This window comes from Notamacropus eugenii, chromosome 2, assembly GCF_028372415.1.
Source record: "Notamacropus eugenii isolate mMacEug1 chromosome 2, mMacEug1.pri_v2, whole genome shotgun sequence".
Lineage (NCBI taxonomy): Eukaryota > Metazoa > Chordata > Mammalia > Diprotodontia > Macropodidae > Notamacropus > Notamacropus eugenii.
In genome coordinates, this window is record NC_092873.1 from 5,713,150 (window position 1) to 5,735,584 (window position 22,435).

The window sequence follows — 22,435 nt, forward strand, 5'->3', positions numbered from 1 at the left end:
AAGGTGTGGAAGTTAGATTAGATGACCTCTGAGGTCCCTCTTAGCTCCAAATCTATGATACTGTATCTTAAGTGGGATTTGAAACCAGGGCTTCCTGATGCCAGATCCAACCTCTTCTCCGTTATGCCATGCTTTGGCCCCTGAAGATGTCTTCTGGTCTCATTCATTCCCCCCCACCCCCACCCCAGTTCAAATCATAACTTCCAATAATTTCTGTGAGAGTCGAGAAACTGGATTTATATCTTCAGGTCATAGGCTTCCCACTGAAACCAAAGAGAATAACTAGGAATTCAAACCATCGTTCAAACCACCGTTCGTTCAATGCGTCTTTTATTTCTGTATAATCATTGCTGATCTTTGTAGGGCAGGTACAGGTATGGCCTAGACGTTATGAACATAAATCTGCCCTGTTTCTTCCCCATGAAAAGCTGATAAAAAGTTGGGTCTGGATGTCATCTTAGTACTGTGTGAAGTTGGCTGTGATGTGTTCGTTTTCGTGGGGGATATAGTTGGCAACCCCTGTGGGGGGAAAAATCGAGAAAGAGTTGAGGTAGAAACTGTGTATGTAACCCCCACCTGCAAAGAACTGGCCCTTTGTATGGGGTGATCCAAAAGTCTTAGCACAGGTTTCAGCAATTGATGGCTTGAAACTGCCCTAAGACTTTTGGGACATCCAATATATTCTTTTTTTAAACAATATTACTTTATTTGTTTTCAGTTTTCTACAATCACTTCCATAAGTCTTAGATTTTCTCTTCCTCCCTCTCCCTTCCCTCCCTGAGATGGTATGCAATCTTATATGGGTTCTACATATACATTCTTATTAAACACATTTTCACATTAGTCTTGTTGCATAGAAGAATTGAAAAGAATGGGAGAAACCATGGGAAAAATCAAACCCAAACAAAATATAACACAAGAGAAAATATTTTGCTTCATTCTGTGTTCCAAGTCCATAGTTCTTTCTCTGAACGTGGATGGCATCTTGCCTCACCAGTCCTTTGGAAATGTTTAAGTTCTTGCATTACTGTGAAGGATTAAGTCTATGACATCCAGTATTTTCAAGGGGAATGAATATCACATCATTGTTAAGCAAGCACTTTCAGAAAATACCAGTACTGTTTAGCTCAGGGATAAAGCCAGTGTGTTCTATACATGTTAGGGCTAGTGTCTACTACCTGCTACCTCAGTTTTGGATTTTCCATAAGCCCGGTGGATAACTGATGACCCTTTGTCTCCCTTTCCCTCCTCCCTGCCCAGTTGATCCTCCTTTGCCACTGTTCTCATACTCCAACACAACAACATTTTAGCCTCCACCCACCTTGGTCCAAAGGAGTTTGGCCACTAAGGAATTGCCAGTAGGTCCTGTGGTTTTCAACTTCTTTAATGCCGTTGATGGAAGTGATATAAAGGCCCCAAGATGTCATTTTGGATTCAAATCTGTAAAGAGGATAAAATCTCAGATGATTAAACATCTTGGGTTAAGTTATAGAAGTAAGGAAATGGAAGAAGTACAGATGGATTCTAAATAGTGTGATGCTACTGCATTGTATAGGAAAGATCTCTGGGACAGCAGGTGGTGCCATAGTGCACAGAGTGCTAGGCCTGGAGTTAGGAAGACTCATCTTCCTGAGTTCAAATGTGGCCTCAGACACTTACTAGCTATGTGATCCTGGGCAAATCACTTAACTCTCTTTGCCTCAGTTTCCTTATCTATAAAATGAACTGGAGAAGAAAATGGCAAACCCTCAGTATTTTTGCCAAGAAAACCCCAAAAGGGGTCACAGAGAGTTGGGTAGGACTGAACAAAAATAAAACATAATAATAATTTATAAATATTTATAATAATTAACTTTTCACAGTGCATTAAGGTTTGCAAAACACTTTACCTATATTATCTTATTTGATTCTCACAACAATCCCAGGAGGGAGGTACTGAGAATTCTTTTAATGGATGAAGAAACTGAGTCTTCGAGAGGTTGTGACTTGAGGTGGGGGTCAATCCCAGTCCCAGATTCTTTCCACCACACCATACTGCTTAGTTATACATGATGTCTCCAAGGTCTTAGTGTGGTTTTCAGCTTTACTAGCTTAAAACTGGACTGAGACTTTTGGAATAACCTATCTTTGAGCACGTTATTCTATTCTGCTTTATAACATTGCCATGTTACTATCTGAGGCAAAGTAGTATAGTATATGGCTCTATGACTATGACTGCTTTATCAGTGAAAATGATATGAAAGATGATTTCTTATGACCGTTTTCTTTCCTGCTGCATCCAAGGGACCATGGTACGTACAGTGCATGGCACGTTTAATAACTGCTTGCTGAATTTCCCATGGGACCTTTCTAGCTGACTTGTAGCTGAATGTGGGCTATTTAAGGTTAATTGAAGACTGCCTTATTTTACATTTCTCTCCCCAGCACTTAGCATATCTTTTGATCATTTGTTGTTATTGAGTTGTATCTGACTTTTCATGACCCTGTTTGGGGTTTTCTGGACAGACACTAGAGGGGTTTGCCATTTCTTTCTCAAACTCATTTTCCAGATGAGGAAACTGAGGCAAGCAGGGTGAAGTGACACAGCTAGTAAGTATCTGAGGCTGGATTTGAACTCAGGAAGATGAATCTTCCTGACTACAGGTCCAACACTTTGTCCTTTGTACCACCTAGTTGCCCCACTTTGTCTACAGTAAATGCTTAAAACTGCCATTTCACTTACCCCTTCACAGATGTGTGACGTTGGGGATGTCATTTAAACTGTATATTCCTGAGACAGTTCTTAGTCATAGGTGGGTTGTAGTTTCTCTATACTGACAAATATCACACGTTGTAGTGTTATCACTGTTTTATCATGATGATGATGATGATGATGATGATGATAGAATAAGTTGGAAGAAGCTTTTAATTTCCCTTCCCACCCAGATCCTGGGTTGCCCTCCTGGAATGTCCTCCCCTAATATCCCTAAGCCTGAAGGCACTTCTCAAGTCCTTTCTAGTAGAAGAAGCCTTTCCCGATCACGCCAGCTCACAGTGACCCTGCCATCTTTCAAAGTGCTCTGATTTTCTTATTGGCTGCTCACATTTGGCATTTGTTCATTTACTGCCTTATAGCATGTCATGTTTCACCTGTGTGGGACTCATGCCCCTAGCTCAATTGCAAATTCCTAGTGTGCAGGGACCATATCTCATTTTATTTTTGTATTTTCCATAACCCCTAGCACAGTCCTTTAATATAGTCCTATAATCCTAAATGATTGGCTGGCATTAAGAAGGGATGTTCTGGGCTTTTTGGAGGAACCATTAAATCCCTCCTTATAACGAATAAGTGACTTTCCATTATCTTTATCATCTGAAACACTGTTTCCTTGGATGTATGTATTACCTTTCTTCCAAGCTAGTTCAAATCTATTTCATATAGACATTCTTATTTCTCTCCTGTGAGACTAGAGAAGACCAAGCATCACTACCCCTATTTATCTAAGGGAGAATCTGAGGTATGGGCATATTGAAGATCATGGATCTCAAGCAGGAAGGGACCTTAGAGGCCCTCTGGTCCAACTTCTTCATTTTACAGATGAGGAAACTGAGGCACAGGGAGGCTAAGTGCTAGGTAGAAGTTAGATAATAAATGCAGACTTATCCAGTGAATGATAAATGAGAGAAGGAAATGGTGTCCTGAGCACTTCGAGGGTATTACAGGCTTAACTCACTTGAATGCTGGGTTTTGGTGCTGAGCCTCTTCCAGAACAACAAGAAGGACTGATCCATTTTTCACAGTGACCGTCACTGTTTCATTGAAGGTCATTTCCACCCCCCTCAACTGGTTATTGATTGTGTAAATCACGTTGATAGGATAAGCTGAGGCTGAGAGAGTTTTATGAGTAGTGACTCTCTGTAGAGTTTCCCTTACGTCTTGATCTGCAGAGAGTAAAGAGTTAGGCTTGGTAAGATCACAGAGCTTGTACATGCAGAGCCAATGCCTTTTCTGGCATTGGGATCTTCTCTAAAAGAACTTTAAGAAGAAGGGAAGTGTTTGGGTGGGCCCTCTGAATTGTTCTGATGAAGTCATGTGGCAGGCAAAGCTCTTGGTTTTATTCCTGTTATTACAGAAAGTCTGGTAGAAGCTTCTTTGACCTTTCTCCATGCTTTTGTTTTTTTTAAAAAAAATGTTCAAATTGGATGTTAAACTTGCCCCTTTAGGGCATTTTGTAGACATAACTAGAGCTTCCTTCACCAACTGTAGAGGTGTGCTTATAAACAAACACCAAGGAAAGATCATCTCAACAGTGTGAGAAACTCAGCTGTCAAGTTTCAGCATAACCCAAGGGAGTGTGGGGGAATAGGCCCAGAGGCACACAGAATGTTCTAACACGGACCCTGTGGCAACTTAGAGATTGAAAAGATTTGGGAAACAACACAGGGAATAGGGAAACAGTAGTCAACTGGGCCCTGAAGAGTTTTTGGGTTAGGGGGGGATCCTGAAGAATCTGTCCTGTGCTACCACTTGGTTTCTGCCCCTTTTGTTCCTCCAAGGGGGAGGAGCAATATTGGAATGCATTGATTTTTCACTTGCAGGGATTTGTTGCTGGGTGTGTGGCTGTCTGAGAGGGTATAGATGGAGGTAACCGGCTGTAATATTATTAAAAAAGGATATATAAGCTATATCTGTGAGCTCCTTGAGAGTAGGGACTTTTTTTTTCTTTAAAACCTCTCTTTATATTCTTAGAGCTTAGCAGTGTCTGGCACATAGTAGGCCATTTGGCTATCTGACTTGAAGTCTGTTGGGGAGCTCCTAAATCTTGCTATGAAGAACTTTGTATCTTTAAAGACATGCTTACCAGTAGAACAAATAACATGGGGCACATCTAAATAAGTTTTGCCCTTCAGGGAAGGAAGGAGCTGGGCAATAGACATGGGGTTATTAAATCTATTCTGCTCAATCTCATGGAGTACTGCTTCCATCGTCTTCTTGCAGTTCCACTCTCCAGGCTGCACAGAAAGGGCCTGAGAAAGGAAGAAAAATATTCTAGGTTAATAGGGAATGCTAATAAGTAAGGGAAGGGATTGCTTGAGTCCATCACTCCACTCCAGGTAAAGTAACTTACAAGATATTCTGCCATTATACCATTTTCAGGTGAGAAATCTCTATTGAATCAATAAAGCACTTGTGTCAATCTCATGCATGCCCTATCACAACCTGTGGATCTTTTGTAAAATAGCAAGCCGGATCACAACCCAGCCTCAGAGTATCAGGCCAGCAGTTCCAGGTAAGCCCCTGAGAAGGAATAGTTTGTGGGGTGAGATGGGGAGAAGCACCTATGTCATTGCTTCCCTACTTTTTTGACCAGAACGTGACCTTTTGAGCTCTGTGAACTGGAGGATTTGATCTTCTCATGGGTGTCTGAGGACAAGCTAGATATACTGAGGAAAGGCAGCTTCTGAACTTTGTAGAAAGTTACTCTATACACCTATGGGAAACTTCATAGAGACTCCATAGGAAGAGAAAAGAACTTCCAGCAACCAAGAGCTTTGCTGCATGTACTCTTCAAGCTTGGGCTCACTTTCTCTTAGACCTTTTATGTCCTTGGGGTAGAATGTTACCCCATTTGGAAGTGGGGAATGTTCATACCATTTCTTGTTATACTACTTTAGTAAATGCTTCTAAAAGCCAATTAACTAAATCTGGCTGTCTAATAGATACCCATAAGTGAAACACCAGTGGGGCTCATGAGTTATAGTACTAGACCCTTCATTCCACTCCCCCCCATGGGTTATGCCTAGAACCCTGAGGGGAAAAGAAGCCAGTGACTTGCTAGCACAATTTGAGGTTGTTGAGAGGCCTCAGAGCACTGTTATGCAGGCGTAGCATGCCAAAAAAAAAAAAAAAAAAAAAAAAAAAAAAGGACAGCAGCAGCTGTGATTGTTTAACTATCAAAGATTTGTTGTTGTTCAGTCATGTCAATTGTATCTGACTCTCCATGATTCATTTGGGGTTTTCTTGGCAAAAATACTGGACTAGTTTTCCATTTTCTTCTCCAGCTCATTTTATAGATGAAAAAACTGAGGCAAATGGGGTTAAGTGACTTGTCCAGGGTTATACAACTAGTAAGAACCTGAGGTAAAACTCAGCAAGATGAGCCTTCTTGACTCCAGGCCTAGTGCCCTATTCTCTACACTGCGCCACCTGGCTGATCCAGCTTTCAAAGATAGCCTCTAGCAATGCCACACTTTTTTTTGATAGAAATTCTCAGTGAGATAGTCCAGTGTGTCAAAGGCTTTTGTCAGTATCAGTAATCCTGAGACTGATAAGGATTTATAACTTACCAAATAGTTGTTTGGAATTTCTGGAATCAGTCTCTGCCCTCCTCCTCCAGGAGAAAAAAATCACCCTGTTACTTGCCTGATGATGAACCTTTCTGAACATAATTAAGGGTGGGCAGCAAAGAGACAGGATCATAACTGGTGAGTTGGAAGGATAGCCCCTTCATTTTACAGATATGGAAACTGAGGTTGTTACATGCTCATGATCACAGAAGTAGCAAGCACTACAGGTGGGATTCCAACCCACATCCCCCAACTCTGTAGCCAGTGTTCATCTCTCTGTACTATGATGCCTCAGTCAAGATACTTGGATAATGTTAGTCTTATGAGAGAAAAGCAAAGAATAGCAGGTCCTTTTGTGCCTTTTTCCTTTGTAGTTGTGCACGGAACAGAGCTACTTGGGCATGCTGATGAAGCCAAAGGAGTCTTAAATCCAGTAAGGGAGGTCAGAGGTCATCAAACTAACCTCACCTGTTTTCACCATCCCACTTATTTTATACCTTTGGCTGCCATCTTTTCTGTCTACTATTTTTTCCAAAAGAGACCTTTAAGATCTTGATTTCCATAAGTCATATGAAACCACGTGAGGCTGGAAACCATGTTGGTGTCTTTCTCCCAGTGTAATCATCATATGGGTACTGCCAGGACCTGCCTTCCCTTAGGCAGAGTTCTTCAACCAAGGCTCGGGCCACAGGTAGGGGTGGCCAGCTCCAACACTTGGCTCTAGCACTCCCTACCATGCTATCCATAAATCCTTTCCTTCACCTAGCCACTGTGCTCAAATTCCAAGGATCCTATTGATTTACCTCTGCTGGTCTACACCAGCTCACAAACCTCCAAGCACTCAATGCAAATATTCTCATTGCCATTCAAACTCTCAAACATTGTGTGCTCACTCTCTGTCCACATTTTGTGCATTCCCATAACTAGATCTGCTTCCAACAAATTGATGACCAACATTTGTTTTGAGGCTATGGTTTGATACCTTTAAATAATGCCCCCACCCAATTAAGTAGCTAATAATAATAGTAAACATGTCGACAGTGCTTTAAAATCTGCAAAGCACTTCTACATATGTTATCACATTTGATCCTCACAGCAACCCTTTGAAGGAGATACTGTTATTATCCCCATTTTATATATGGGAAAACCTAGTTTAGGAGAGATGAAATGATGAGCTCAGGGTCATACTGTTAGTATGTGAGGCAGGAGTCAAGCTCCAGTTTAAATGACTCCCACCATACCACCTAGCTATACCAGACAATAAGGCATCTGAATATCCCTGAAGCCCTCAGGGCACAACTGTCTCTTCTTTGCTGTTCCTTGACCTCAAATATCTGCTTCAAAATTTGACCAGGGACCAGTTCTGGTTTTGGCAAATCAGACTTCTGTCAGAGAATTCAGGACATTCAGTAGATTTCAATAGATGCTGGTATTGGAGCAATAAAATAAGGAGGTTGAACTTGATAATCTCTGAGGTCCCTTCCAGCTCTGAATATACAATCCCATGATCCCAAGCCTCAGACTGTAAACTTCTTGGGTAAATATCAAATTAGTGACAGTTATTGAATAAAAGAAATACCCAGCTGTGTAACCACCGTCCTGAGAAAAACAGGTGACATGCGTTATCAGTGTTTGAATTAGTGTTTGCCTTTTATCAGAAATTGCTGTGACTCAGAGGAGAGTGTACAGCAGGTGATGAAGTCTAGAATACAATTAACAAAAACAAGGAATAAAAGCCAACAATTCCTGACTGGTCTAAAGTGGAAGAAGGGTCCCTAGTAGATGGGCAACAAATTAAGCCAGTATCATATCCATGCTTATTATGAACTAGACTCAATGTTCTCTTCTGTAAAATGAGGAGGTTGAATTTGATGGCCTCTGAGTCCCCTTAAAGTTATGGATCTGCAAGTCTATAATCCAGAGATGTCCAGGGCCTTCTGGCAGAGCCATTAAGCCATGTCTGAGAATATGATAATTGCATTTATATTATCTTTATACTCTAAAACAATTTCTCCTTAGATTTTTGTACCATTTTTCTTTCAAGGAATCTCAATCTTTTTTTTTTTTTTTTTTTACATAGAACTCTCATTCCTATCTTGTGAGGTTGGGAAGCAACCATCATTACTCCCATTTAACCAATGGAGAAACAGTCAGACATATTAATGCTCATAGGATAGAGCTGGAGGCCATCTTATCCATCCCCCTCATTTTACAGAGGAGGAGACTGAGGCCTTTGATGAAGTGACTTGCCCAAGGTCATGGGCTGGTTTTGAACCTCAGAACCCTGATTGGAGAACCAGTACTTTTTATGTTGTCTCACATTGTGTTCCCAAAGATTAGATTTAATGAAAGGATTTAGTTGATATCACACAGTTAGACATTGGTTCAGTCATAATTAAAATTTTCCCAGTTGACCATTTCCATATGCTGGGCTTTTCCCAGTTGCAATTTATTGGTTTACCTGCATAGCTAAGCCTGTGCTGTAGAATCCTCCAATGAGGCCATTGCTTTCAATTCTCCCATCAATATTCTCCACAATGCTTGTTAATACTTGACCAAATAACTGATTGTAGTCATCATTCAGATCTTTCATATTTCTAACACAGGTGAGGGCCAAGGTTGCCAAAGCTCCAGTATCTGCAGCACATAGGAAATGCAGATTGCTATTCACATGAATGCCCTCTCCCCATCTTCTCTCTTACCTTCTCCCCTCTCCCAGTGTCTAACCATTCTGTAAGTCACTGCTCAAATGCATCAGCTTCATTAATTTTATTTATTCAGTAAGTGTATACTAAGCCCCTACACTCTGTTGGTACTAGGGATACAAAGACAAAAAGGAGGCAGTGCCTGACCTCAGGGGGCTTACATTCACCTGGTGGAATCTTCCAGGAAGCTTGTTCCATTTACCCCAGCTGGATGTGATCTGTTTCTCCTCTGAATCCTTCTTGCCTTTATTATCATTATTAGCATTTCATTAGTTACTTGTGTGGGTTGTCCCTTGACTAGATGATAAATTCCTCAAAGGGGCAAGACATATCTTAAATATTTTCATATTTCATATGAATATTTCATATTTCAACCATCATAGTAAATAGTGTAATGGAAGGGAAGAAAGAATCATTAAGCTCTTGCTATGGGTCTGGTACTATACTTGAGAGTAACAGGTGATTTACTAAATGAATGAGTAAGCAGGTTCTGGCCTGAAAAGATAAGGAAATTATGGCTCTAGCAAAATGTCAGGCTAAGATTCAATTCAATTCAACCAGCATTAACTAAGGATGCTGGAGAATGTCCAAGGCAATCAAAGAATCTTGAGTCCCTGTCTTCTGAAGCTTGGTTGAAGGAAGTAGGAAGCTTAGATTAGAAAGAAGACAAGTGGATGGGGAAACATGATAGCTCTTTTAACGTGTTTGAAGGCTTAATATGATGAAGGAATTAAACTTATTCTCTTTGGTCTTAGAACGAACCAGAGGCAAAGGGTGGAACTGGCAAAGAGGCAAATTTAGACTTGATTTCAGAGACCCTTCATAGTTAGGACCATACACAGGTAAAATGGGCCTCCTTGGGAGGTGGTGGCATCTTCCTCACTATAGGTTTTATTTAAATAGAAGGTGAATGGACTACATATCCCTTGGCTTAGAGCAGGGATTCCTTTCAAAGTAGATAGCCTCTGAGGGCCTTTCTAACTTGAAAATTCAGAGACTCTCTGATTCTGCATCAAGCAACAAACATTTATTTAATGTTTAACATATGCACTGTGTTGAGGGACAGGCATACAATGACAGAAATGAAACAATGCCTCCTTTCAAGTGGTTTGTCTTCTGATCTCTATATATCCCTTCAACTGAAGGCTGAAGTATAGTTTAGGTAGAAGTGGACCATGCTGATGAACCAGAAAGATGGGGAGACCCCCCAAAACCTTATGGGTGAGCATGGACTCTATAGACCAAAAGCAGCCTTCTGACAAGGTGACCTTCCCATGTGTCTACAGAACAGACACAGAAGGAATGACTGCCTGTCTGTGAAATTCAGACTTGAATGGGGAGGTCAGTGATGACCTCAGTAGGTGCCAAATGGGATTAAGGGCCAAGTTCAGGGTTAAAGCATGAGATGATCTTACAAGGGATGGATCTTGTGTTGTAGGGAACAAAGAGTAAGGATATGGTTTTATAGGGAGAAATATTTCAAGTTGTAAATAGTTATGTGTGTGTGTTCATCCTTCATAGCCAAAGAAGACCATGCCATCAGAGAAATGATGACATGACTTGCACTTGACTTTGTTTTGAGTGAGGGAGGGTTGTGCAGGTCACCAGCCTCACTTCTCCTCCAGAGTTATCTGGATCCAGTGACCAGATATTCATCAGGATGACTGGAGATGACCCAGGATGAGGCAATTGGGGTTAAGTGACTTGCCCAAGGTCACACAGCTAGTGAGTGTCAAGTATCTGAGGTGATATTTGAACTCAGATTCTCCTGACTCCTGCACTGGTGCTGCATCCACTGCACCACCTAGCTGCCCCAAATAGTTATGTAATTCTTCAGAGAAGTAATAGGATAGCCTTAACATTTTGTGACCAGGAAAAACAAGGGTTTTGGTCTTCAGAGCGGAGCCAATTGCCAGCAAGAGACTGTTTGGGACTTGGAGGAAAGGTACAGAATCTGGTGGGCACTGTTGTGCATTTATTTCATTGAAGGTTAGATCTGTAAGGGACATTGGAGAGATATGATATTGAAGATGAGGAAGATGAGGGTCATGGAGGTTGTGACTCGTTGGGAGTCATCTAAAGAGTAAGTGGAATAATAGGGCCTAGATTTTTAGTTCTCCTGACTCCCAGCTAATTGTTTCTACCATACTCTTCTGTCTTTGACCCTCCTTCAAAGGGTAAGTGTTACCTACAGATAAGTTCCAGATTTAGAATCAAGGTCAGCATCTCTGAAACTTAACTCACTGTGTGATTTTGGTTAGATCTCTTGGCTTTGTGGGCCACACTTCACTCATCTATAACATTAGACATTTCAAATTGAATGCTCCATATACATTTGCAACTCAACATATACAAAACAGAACTCATTATCTTCCTCTACAAACCTACTCTTCTTCTGAACTTCCCTCTTTCTGTTTAGGCCACCACAGTTCTAATAATTGTTTTTCTCCCTCACTTGTTTCACATATCAGGCAGCTACAATTCTTGTTATTTTTTACCTCCAATGGCCTTCCTTTCTCCACTCACACAGCTAGTTCATGTCCTAAGCACTTCTGACCTGTATTATTCCATTCCCAGATACCATGTTATTTTAGGCCCTCATTGTCTCTCACCTAGACTCTTGCAATGGCCTTCTGATTGATCTCCTTGCCTCCTGTTTCCTCCTACTCCAGTTCATCCTCATTCATCTGTCAAAGCTCTTTTCCAAAGCATAGCTCTAACTCTGTTACTTTTCTGCACACCAGTGGCTGGTTCCCTATTGCCTCTAAGATCCAATAGAAACCTGTCCGTTTAGCTTTTAAAAACCATCGCAGCCTTTGCTCAACTTATTCTTCTAGCCTTATTCTACATTATTCCCTTTTTCACACTCTATGATCTGGTTAAACTGGCCATTTAAAAAATTTCTCTCCCACAGCTTCCCATTTCCTATCTCCATGCCTTGGAAGTGGCTATCATCCATTTCTGGAATGTGTTCCTTCCTCATAACTGCCTTATAGAATTCCCCTCTTCCTTCAAGATATGACTTAAGCACCACCTGTGTGAAACTTTCCTGATTCACTTGGTTAACTAGAGTCCTTGTCCCACTACCTCAAATTTATTTTGTAATCGGTCTGTACAAACTGACATGTAGTTGTCACTGTTGAGAGGATGTAGGCTTCTTCAGTGTGAATTGTTTTATTCAACCCCTAAGCATTGAGCACAGAGCCCAGCACACAATATGTGCTTAGTAAATGCTTGCTGACTGATTGCATATGCATAGTAGACCTTTAATAAATACTCTTTGAATTGGAATAAATGAGATAATTCACATAGAGCACTTTGTAAATCTTGAGATGCTATATACATGTCTCTTATTATTATTTTTGGTGGCATTATTCTTGACTCTCTCAAACTACCTCTTACTGAACTACTTTGCATTTATACTCATATTTATTCTGTATATACTTATACAAATATGTGTGTATAAATGTATGCATGTATGTATTTATGTATTTATTTATATAGCTGCATGTATGTACATACACACACAAATAAACTCACAGTTGAATGTAAGCCCCTTGAAAGTAGGGATTTTTTCATTTTCTATCTTTGTATTTCTAGTACCTAGCTAAGTGCTGTGTACAGAGCAAGGACTTAAAGGCTTGTGAATTAATTACTTGATTTGCCCCTAGTTGGAACCAATCCTCTCCAGTTGCCCGAGATCCTACGTATTGGACTTGGTCATCTCTATTACCTGTTTGTCAGCAGATGATGCTCTGCTCCTCCTCTTCTCCCATCTCTTAGTTGCTACTTAGCTTTGGGTTCCAGAGTTGCCACTTAGTATATGCCCTTTTAAGCCATTTCCAAATCAGGAAGGTTTGGAGCAATACCTCACTCACCTACGCTGAAGGATGAGACAGTGGCTAGCAACATCTTGGAAAATTTGATGGCTAGATCCAAGGTGCCTTTTTGGTTCTTCTGACACAGAGCCAAGAGTCCCAGGCTGGGTCCATAGAAGACTGAATATGGGTCTTGTGGACCTAAAAATTAAATGAGGTACCAGTAAGTCCAGAATTGAGATTATTTCTGGAAAGGAGAAAGAGAAAATGTTTTAGTGTGAGATTTCCAGAAAGCCTATCTATAATGAGAAAGAAGAGGTGTGGGTAATAGGAAAATTCCTTAGAGCTTGTAAAGGTGATGGATGTAGTGTCAGTGTCTGTTGGGGACATTGATATGACATCGCTCAAAGATACAAAGCATCCTTATCTCTTTGCATTCTGTAGATAAGGAAATGGGAAGCCCAGAGTTAATTGCCTTGCCCACAGTCACAGCTAGAAAGTGTCAGAAGCAGGATTTGCATTCCACATCTAGGGCTGTAGATACCTAAGTGACTCCTCCCACTTTCTAAGGAAAGAAGAGTTTATAGACAAACCTTCAGTTACCTGGTAGGATTTGTAACCATCTCCAGAAAAAAAAGAGGGAAATAAATTGGAGGTCATATTCTCCCTTTCCCTTCCTTCCTCCCCAATTCCCTTCTTCTGGGTTGAGAGTTCCAGGGAAAGGGCCAGTTCCTCCCCCTCCCCCTTTAGCACCCCTCTTACTTGATGTCCAATCCTCCATTTTCTCTTTCAGATTCAAGAGTCTGTTTCCAGGATCTTGGCAGGATGAGGTGAGAGCCATGATGTTGAGGGCCAGCTGGCCAATGGTAAGATCTACAGAGAGGGCAAGGGGGTAAGAACAAGAACCCACTCCCTGATTCATAGTTATGAAAACATCTTGGCCAGAGTCACTTTGAGGGAGGGGAGATCACTTACTTTTGCTTTATCCAGATAACTTTGATTTTTATTAGGATGGTTTACCTTACAGAGAGTAAGTTTGTGAAATGGCTTTTCTTATGGGAAAAAGAAAAAAGTTAGAACTAGATTGGAATTGCCATTCAGAAAATGCATTCAAGTCAATGACAATGAGGTAGTTCAGGGACTTAGAAGGATTAGGAGGAGGAATAGTTAGACTGGAGAAGAGAAATCTTAAATGTGTTCAAATGTCTGGAGAATTTTCAAGTGGATCACAACTCTAGAGCATTAGATAACTCAGAGGTCATCTAATTCTCATTTTACACATGAGGAAACTGAGACCCAAGGAGGCTGACTGACAAAGTCCCACAGTTAGGAAGTGTCAGAGTTGGGATATGAACTGAGCTACTCTGACTCTGGAGCTAGTGATCTTTCCACTTGATCCTGATACCCCCTGGAAATGATCCTAGAATTATTCTGCATAGTCCTAGAGGGCGGAGCTAGGAGCAATGGGTAATGGAGTTTGTTTCTTTTTAGGAGAGAACGTTCTACTATTCAGAGTGGTCCAAAATGGAATGGGCAAGCTTTTGTGAAGCAGTGATTTTACTTTCACCAGAAGTATTCAAACAGCAGCTGGGTGATGACTTGTGGGAGGTGTGCCTTGTATGGAACTTCACTGATGGTTCTTGACCTTGAGCCTAAAAGAGAGCTGAGGGGAGGAGGAGCTCCTATTATATAGGACTCTGGGGTTTACAGAGAGCTTTCTTTGCAGTTGATCTATGAGTTTGAGAATTGTGAAAGTTTCGTGGTGCTTGCCAATGTATGTTACCTGCTTGGTCAGTGGATGAGATGACTGCAGTGAGGAACTTCTGGGCCCTTGCATTGCGGGCCCCAGCCAGGTTCATGGCAATCAGGATGCTGGGATTGGGAAAGGAGAGTGGGGTCACAGAGCTCTCCATGACATCTTGGAGGTCATCCACCAAGGCTTGCTTTTCTTCAGGAACATCTGGGAACCAGAAGCAGTTGCTCAAGCATCTACTTATTCTTCTCTCCAGAGACACATTTTGCACAGGATCATAAGACCATATATTGAGACCTAGAAGGAACCTTAGAGATCATCTCCTCTGACTCCTTCATTTTATAGGTGAAGAAATGGAGGTCCAGAGATATTAAATGACTTGCCCAGGGTCATGCAGGTAGTAAGTGGGATTGAAATTCATCTTCTGTGGCTCCAAGTCCAACACACTTTCCTAAAATGCTTACTTAGAAGATCTTAGAGAATCAGCAAAGTAAGGAACTGAGACAATAAACAGCTTCAGTAATGTAGCAGGATACAAAAGTAAACTCATGAAATTCAATAGCATGCATATGTAACAACAACTAGTCCAGAGAGAAGAAAAAGAAAAGGAAATGTCTCTCTCTGCATTCATACAAAGTACATAAAATGTCTGGGAACCAATTTATCAAAGCATATTTAAAACTTGCATTGACACATTTTTTAAAAAAGAAATTAAGAGTGACAAATCACAGGAAGGATTTTCAGTGTTCATGGCTAAACCATACTGACATTAATGCAAACAATGTTACCTAATATTGAGATACACTTATACCTCATCTTTCTGGTGGTTTTTGAAGAGAAGTGAATACTGTGCAACTCTTACTAAGGGCCTTGGGAAAATCTCTTCCTATCTTGTTACCTCAGTTCCCTCATCTCCAAACATGACTGTCATTGTTGTTCAATTATTTTAGTCATGTCTGACTCTTTGTGATCCCTTTTGGGGTTTTCTTGGCAAAGATACTGGCGTGGTTTGCCATGTACTTCTCCTAGACTTTTGGAAATCATAGGCTCATGAAGTATTGTTATTAATTTGATGTATGTGATTATTTCTTAAGACAACATTTCAAGAATTGGAAGGGACCTCCAACCCTCTCATTTTACAATTAAGGAAGCTGAGGCCCGTGGACATCAAGTTACCTAAGCTCACACAGCCAGCAAGTATCAGAGGCAAGATTTGAACCCAGGTCTTCTGAACTCCCAACTAGCATTAATTTCACTGTACAAAAGTACTAAATCTTGTCTTCTACTTGTTAATCCTCTGCCAAGTGCCTCGCAGAGACTCCCCATCTACTCTTTCATGTGTCTGGAAGATAGTGGATTCATCTCCACAAATTTCATATCATGGATTATTTCATCTCCTTCATGAAGGACATGAAAGCAACATGACCTGATCTATCAGGAGTGATCTGATCCAGCCCCCTCTCTCTTACCATCATTTTCACTTATGCCATGGATCCCAGAGTGACTTTTTCTGCAATGATGCCCCTCTGGGTATTCCAATTTCTCCTACTAGTAATTAAGATCTTCCCCTCTCCTTTCAGGGAGCCTACATTCTGCTAGGAATGAAGGGTGGAAAGTTGGGTAATACACACGCAGAACAAATATAAAGATCACATTCTCACTCAATAGATATTTCTCATCTACCCTGCCCCCCACCCCATTTTCAAATGGAGGATGACCATACTCACGGCATTCACTCCTGGCGAGGGTGTGGGCTCCACTCACAGCCCAGAGGAGGCTTAAGAGAGGGATTGTGTGGAGGATCATCTTCCTTCCTCCTTTCTTGGGGCTTTTCTGCTAGTGACCCTTCCCTTGTCTTGTCCTTTATATAGTCATCTTTTAAAGTACCCTGACCTTCAACCTCTTCTCTCCAACTGATATTCTTTTCTTATATCCTTATCAATGTTTACTTTCTGCAGATCCTTCCAGGTGACTTTCTGGCAGCTGTCCTGGGAAAGAAGCATCTGGGCAATAGACATGGCATCTTTAGGAGATTCTCCACAGTGGCAAATAATAATAATAAAACAACAACAGCAATAATAGCAATCACTAACAGTTTTCTTTAAGGTTTTCAAAGTGCTTTACATCTGTTATCTCATTTGATTCTCACAATAACCCTTTATTATCCCCATTTTATAGATAGGGCTGAGTCTGAGAGAGGTTGAATGACTTTTCCTGGTCACAGTATCTAAAGCAGAATTTGAACTCAGGTCTTCCTGATTCCAAGTCCAACATTCTAATCACCACAAAACCCAGTTGTCTAATAATAATATTAATCTCACAATCAAAATAACCATAATAATAACAGCAATTACTGAATAATAACCTCAGCATATGCTTGCAAATTCAACAAATAAACTCCCCTGGAGACAGACTATTACCCCAGACAAAACCATTGCCTGCCATCACCCCCAATATCATATGGATTCATTACAACTTAAGAATAAATTTTTTATTGTTATTGCCATGTTCATATTCATCATCTCCAAGCTATGTAGAATGAAAAGCATTCAAAATACAGAGCTAGGGAAGAAGTCAAAGCCAAGGGGAGAAAGGCTGAAGTAGTACTGACATGCTATGCTGTTCTGCCATTGTTTCTCTTGCCAGAGTCATTGACCCTGGAGAGGGAGGGCGTACATCCCACCACTTTTATTCAATGACAAAAAGCAATGTCATTTTGTCTGTTTGCACAGTAGTCTGTAGACTATCCAACATTGGAAGAGTCATAACAGGACAGAGACCTATCCCAAGACCATTTCTCCGAGAATGCCATCTAACTAGGGAAAGATGAGATGCTAACAGCAACAGTAATAGTAATAGCAAATGAAATAAAAGTCTCATGAGAGCAGGCAGTTGTTGGTGCTTACAGCTAGAGCTGTACTGTGGATGCTTGCAGTGAATATGTAGAAGATGAGCTTATTTCCTGATAATTTTATTCAATGACAAGAAGCAGTCATCTGATTTGCCTGCACAATAGTTCATGGGCCATTAAATGCAAGAAAATAATAGCAGGGTAGTGACATCTGAGAATCATCAAAGATATGAGAACAAATAGAAAAAACTCCATCAAAAATACAAGAACTAAATGGATAGTAACAATGACATGATAAAAATAACTTTGGATGAATATTAAACAGAAAAGAACCATGGTAGCAACTTGTGGATGGTTTCCATCTGAACTCTGTTGAACGTAGAACCCCTACCATGTGCCAGACACTGTGCTGGGCCCTGGGGCTACAAAGACAACGGATGAAACTTTTAATTGTTAGGACACTCCACTATAACAGGGAAAACGACATGTACATATAAAAATATATTCTAAATAAACAGAATGAATACAAATTCAATGAAGATAGTTTAGGAGGGAGGGGACCGCAAATTTAGAGAATCAAGAAAGGGATTCTGAAGAGAGTAGTGCTTCAGCTATGTCATGAAAGAAGTGAGGGATTCTTTGAAGTGGAGATGAGCGCATTCCAGGCACAGGGCACAGCCAGCACAAAGGCATGGGGTGGGAGGTGGTGTGCACCAAGTGTAGATTGTTCTTTTAAAGAGAATATCAGTAGTCTTTTTCTAGGACATTTATATACAGTTTTAATGTTTTCAAAACACCTTATACACACAATCTCTTTTGAATGAATAAATACATAAAACATTTATTAAGTTCTTACAAGGTGCCTAGCACTGTGCTAAGTGCTGTGGATATCAATAGAGAAGGCAGATAGGGTCTGCGCTCAAGGAGCTCCCATTCTAGAGAAAGCTTTCAGCTTCAGGTTGGAGGAGAGGTTCCATGGTTCTTAGGGTACAGAGATAAAGTGGATGTTAAAATGTTGTCTTTAAAGTCTTTTCACATTGACGAAATTATCATTTTCTGATGTTGAACCAGGATGTTGGTGGGAAGAATGTTTTCTTTCTTGGTCTTCAGAAGCTGTGATTAGCACCTGCAGGGGTGGTTGATAGGCAGTGTCTTCACAGGAGCTTCCTAGGATGATGGCCTAGGGCACTGGGATAGAAGCACTGCCATTACCAAGGCTCTGAGGCTCTGGGCTATCTCCATCAAGGTCTGAGGGGAGATGGTGTTCAAGGTGATGGCTGGTGATGGTCTGAACTATGGGCTACATGCTATCTCCTGTTTTTCCCCCAGAGAGCCCTGCTACTTTAGTCTGGTCAGCTTCTCTGCCCTGTGAGTGGCAGTGAGCCAGGTAGCTAGTGAGAATATTCAGGCCCATGTATACAGGAGCCGTCACCCTGGATGATGGTCGTTGGGGAAAGTTTGCCACTCTCAGGCCACTGTGCTCATTTGATTGTTGCTGGCAGCCCGTCAGCAGTTGTTGATGGTAGTGATGAGGAAAGTGGATCCTTCTCCACGATGATTTCTCCTATCCATGATGAAAATGGGGACTGGGCTAGAAGCAGGTCTTGTGCTTTATGGGGAGACTATTTCCAAGACTCTTATGTTCAAGGTCCTGGTCTGTCTCCAGCAGGGTCTGAGGGAAGATGATAGTCAAGATGGTGATGGTTTGACCTGCTTGGGACATGTTGCCTCATTTTGAACTGTCACAACAATATTTGAGACATTATTATCCTCATTTTACAAGAGGAATGTGAATATCACAAAAGAGAGGTGGTCTGCTTATGGTCACACAGTCAGCATGTCCAGTCAGATGAGGTAATTCTAATGAGTCATACATAGCATTTCCTCTAACAGGGACAAACTTGATTATTAACCACATTGTTGATCTCACAGACTCCAAGATGGTCATTCACTAGTAACATCAACTTTTCTTCAGATAGATCTGGGACAGACAGCATTAGGAATATTTCAGGGAAAAGGCAGAGGAGGTGTGGGATTTTTCTGTCCTTTTCTGTCCCTCTCTCTCCTTGTGCACATGATGACCTGAGCATGCTCATGTGTCTGTGTGTGTCCTTTACCTGCCATGAGGAAAGTTATAGGGTAGCAAAAACAAACCACCTACTTCACAATCTGCCTGTGAGTCAGTCCTGATGCTGGTAGATTGTGACTCCTGCCAACAAATTCTAGGTGTTTGTGAGGTCTCTCAGCAGTGAGACCAAAACATTAAAATGACACCTGGGTAAACTGCAAGAGGGAAATGGCAGTGATAAGGAAGAGGGATAGATTGCAAACCAGACTTCCCAGAAAACTAATTTGCCACTTGGTCTTTTTAAAAAAACAAGCCAACAAAAAACTTTGTAATAGTTTTAATTTATTGAATGTATACAGGTGATAATGAAATTCAAAAGGCATTTCAAAATAAGAAATTCAAATTCAAATTCATTTACTGAGTGGTCTGAAGTGAGAGCAAGGCTAGTAACAAAGTAAGTCAACCACTTGAAGCTCAATTTCTACCTAAGTCACTTATCAACTGTGATGCTGGGCAAGTCATTCAACTTTTCTCAGACTCAGTTTCTTTATCTGTAAAATGAGGATAAAAATGGCATCTATCTCACAGGGTTGTGAAGATCAATTGAGATAACATAAAGTACTTGGCAAACCTTGAAGTACTATATAATTTTTAGTTATTAATATTGTTAGGGTTCTCCAAGGTTCTCTAGGGTTCTCTAAGTGTATCATCATATCTCCCACGAAAGTGAGTTTGTTTCCTCGTTGCCTAGTCTCATTCTTTCAATCTGTTGTCTTATTTCTATAGCTAATATTCCTAGTATGATATTGAACAACAATGGTGATAATGAACATCCTTCCTTTACCCCTGCTCTTGTTGAAAAGGTTTCTAGTTTAGCCCCATTACAGATAATACTTATTCTTGGTTTTAAATAGACATAACTTAATATTCTAAGAAAGCTGCCATTTATTTCTATGTCTTCTAATGGCTTTTAAAAGGAATAAATGTATTTTGTCAAAAGTTTTTTCTGCATCTGTTAATATAATCATATGATTCTTATTGTCTTTGTTGTTGATATGGTCAGTTATGCTGATAGTTTTCCAAGTATTAAACCAGCCCTGCATTCTGGGTATAAATCCCACTTGGTCATAGTACATGATCTTCATGATACATTGCTGTAATCTCCTTGCTAGTATTTTATTTAAAACACTTTTCGTTGTTATTCATTAGTGTTATTGACTTATACTTCTCTTTTTCTGTTTCTGCTTTCCTTAGTTTAGATATCAAAACAATATTTGCATCATATGAGGGATTTAGTAGTACTCCTTTATTTTGTAACCTATTAAAATGGTTTATATGGTATTAGAATTAATTATTCCTTAAATGTTTTGTAGAATTCACTCATAAGCCCATATAGTCCTGTTTTTTTTTTTCCTTCAGGGAGCTAATTTATGAGTTTTTCCAATTTATTTTCTAAGATGGGGTTATTTAAGTATTCTATTTCCTCTTCTATTACCCTGAGCAGTTCAAATATTTGTAAATATTTGTTCATTTTATTTAGATGTTTGGTTTTATTAGCATAAAGTTGGACAAAATTTATCCTAATAATTGACTTAATTTCACCTTTATTGGTTTTTCATTCACCCTTTTATACTAGTAATTGTTCTTTCTGTTTTTAGATCAAATTAGTCAATGATTTATTGTCCCCCCCTATAAAAGAACTTCTAGTTTTATTTATCAATTCAATGATTTTTTTTTACTTCCAATTTTGCTAATGTCTTTTTTGATTTTTAAGATTTATATTTTGGTGTTTAATTGGGAATTTTTAATTTGTTTTTTTTCTAGATTTATTTTAGTTGGGTGCCTAATTTGTTGATTTACTCTTTTTCTCTTTTCCTGATTGATATATAGATTTAGAGATATAAAATTTCCTATAAAATCTGCTTTGGTTGCATCCCACAAATTTTAGTATGTTGTCTCATTGTTGTCATCTTTAATAAGATGCTTTCTATGATTTGTTCTTTGACCCACTCATTCTGTAGGATTAGATTATCTGTTTCCAATTATTTTTTATTCTACGCTTCAAAGAATCTTTATTAAATACAATTTTTATTGCATTATGGTAGGAAAAGGATACATTTAATATTTCTGCTTTTCTGTATTTGTTTGTGAGGTTTTTATACCTTAATACGTGACCAGTTTTTGCAAAGGTACCATGAATAGTTGAGAAATAGGTATATCTTTCTATTCTCATTCAATATTCTCCAGAGGGCTATCACATCTAACTTTTCCAAAATTCTATTCATCTTCTTACCATATTTTTTGTTTCTTTTATGGTCAGATTTATCTAGGTCTGTGAGGAATAAATTGAGGTTTCCCAGTAACATAGTTTTACTGTCTTGTAACATTTGACTTTTCCTCCAAGAATTTGGATGCTCTGCTATTTGGTGCATATATATTCAGTAGTGATATTAATTCATTGTCTATGGCACCTTTTAGCAAAATGTCATTTCCCTGAATATCTCTTTTAATTAAATCTATTTGTGCTTTTGTTTTGTCTGAGATCATGATTGCTACCTCTGCCTTTTAATAGATTTTGCTCCAGCCCCCTTATTTTGATTCTGTCTGTTTTTCTGTTTCAAGTACATCTCTTGTAAACAACATATTGTTGGATTCTGGTTTCTAATCCATTCTGCTCCTCTCTTCCATTTTATGAATGAGTTCATCCCATTCATATTCACAGTTATGATTGCTAGCCGTATACTTCTCTCCATCTTATTTTCTTCTATTCATTTACTCTTTTTAAACATCTCTTCAAAAGTCTGTTTTGCTTCTGACCGTTGTCTCTCTTAATCTGTGTACCTTTTTATCACTCCCCACTCCCTTTCCCTCTTTCCCTCCTACTTCCCTGTTGAGTGAGATGAAGTTTTAATG

At 39.9% G+C, this 22,435-nt stretch overlaps 1 protein-coding gene across 1 annotated transcript; it reads right to left on the reverse strand.

Moving 5' to 3' along the window:
* Positions 1-313: 313 nt before the first annotated feature.
* Positions 314-16,409, reverse strand: CBLIF (cobalamin binding intrinsic factor). The gene is made up of 9 exons (XM_072638717.1): positions 16,331-16,409; positions 14,634-14,810; positions 13,613-13,723; positions 12,911-13,051; positions 8,789-8,964; positions 4,842-5,007; positions 3,714-3,921; positions 1,322-1,440; positions 314-519 (listed from the first exon to the last, which is right to left on the reverse strand). Exons 1-9 carry the CDS (start codon positions 16,407-16,409, stop codon positions 458-460), a joined length of 1,239 nt encoding a protein of 412 aa, XP_072494818.1. The 3' UTR covers positions 314-457.
* Between the last annotated feature and the right edge of the window lie 6,026 nt (positions 16,410-22,435).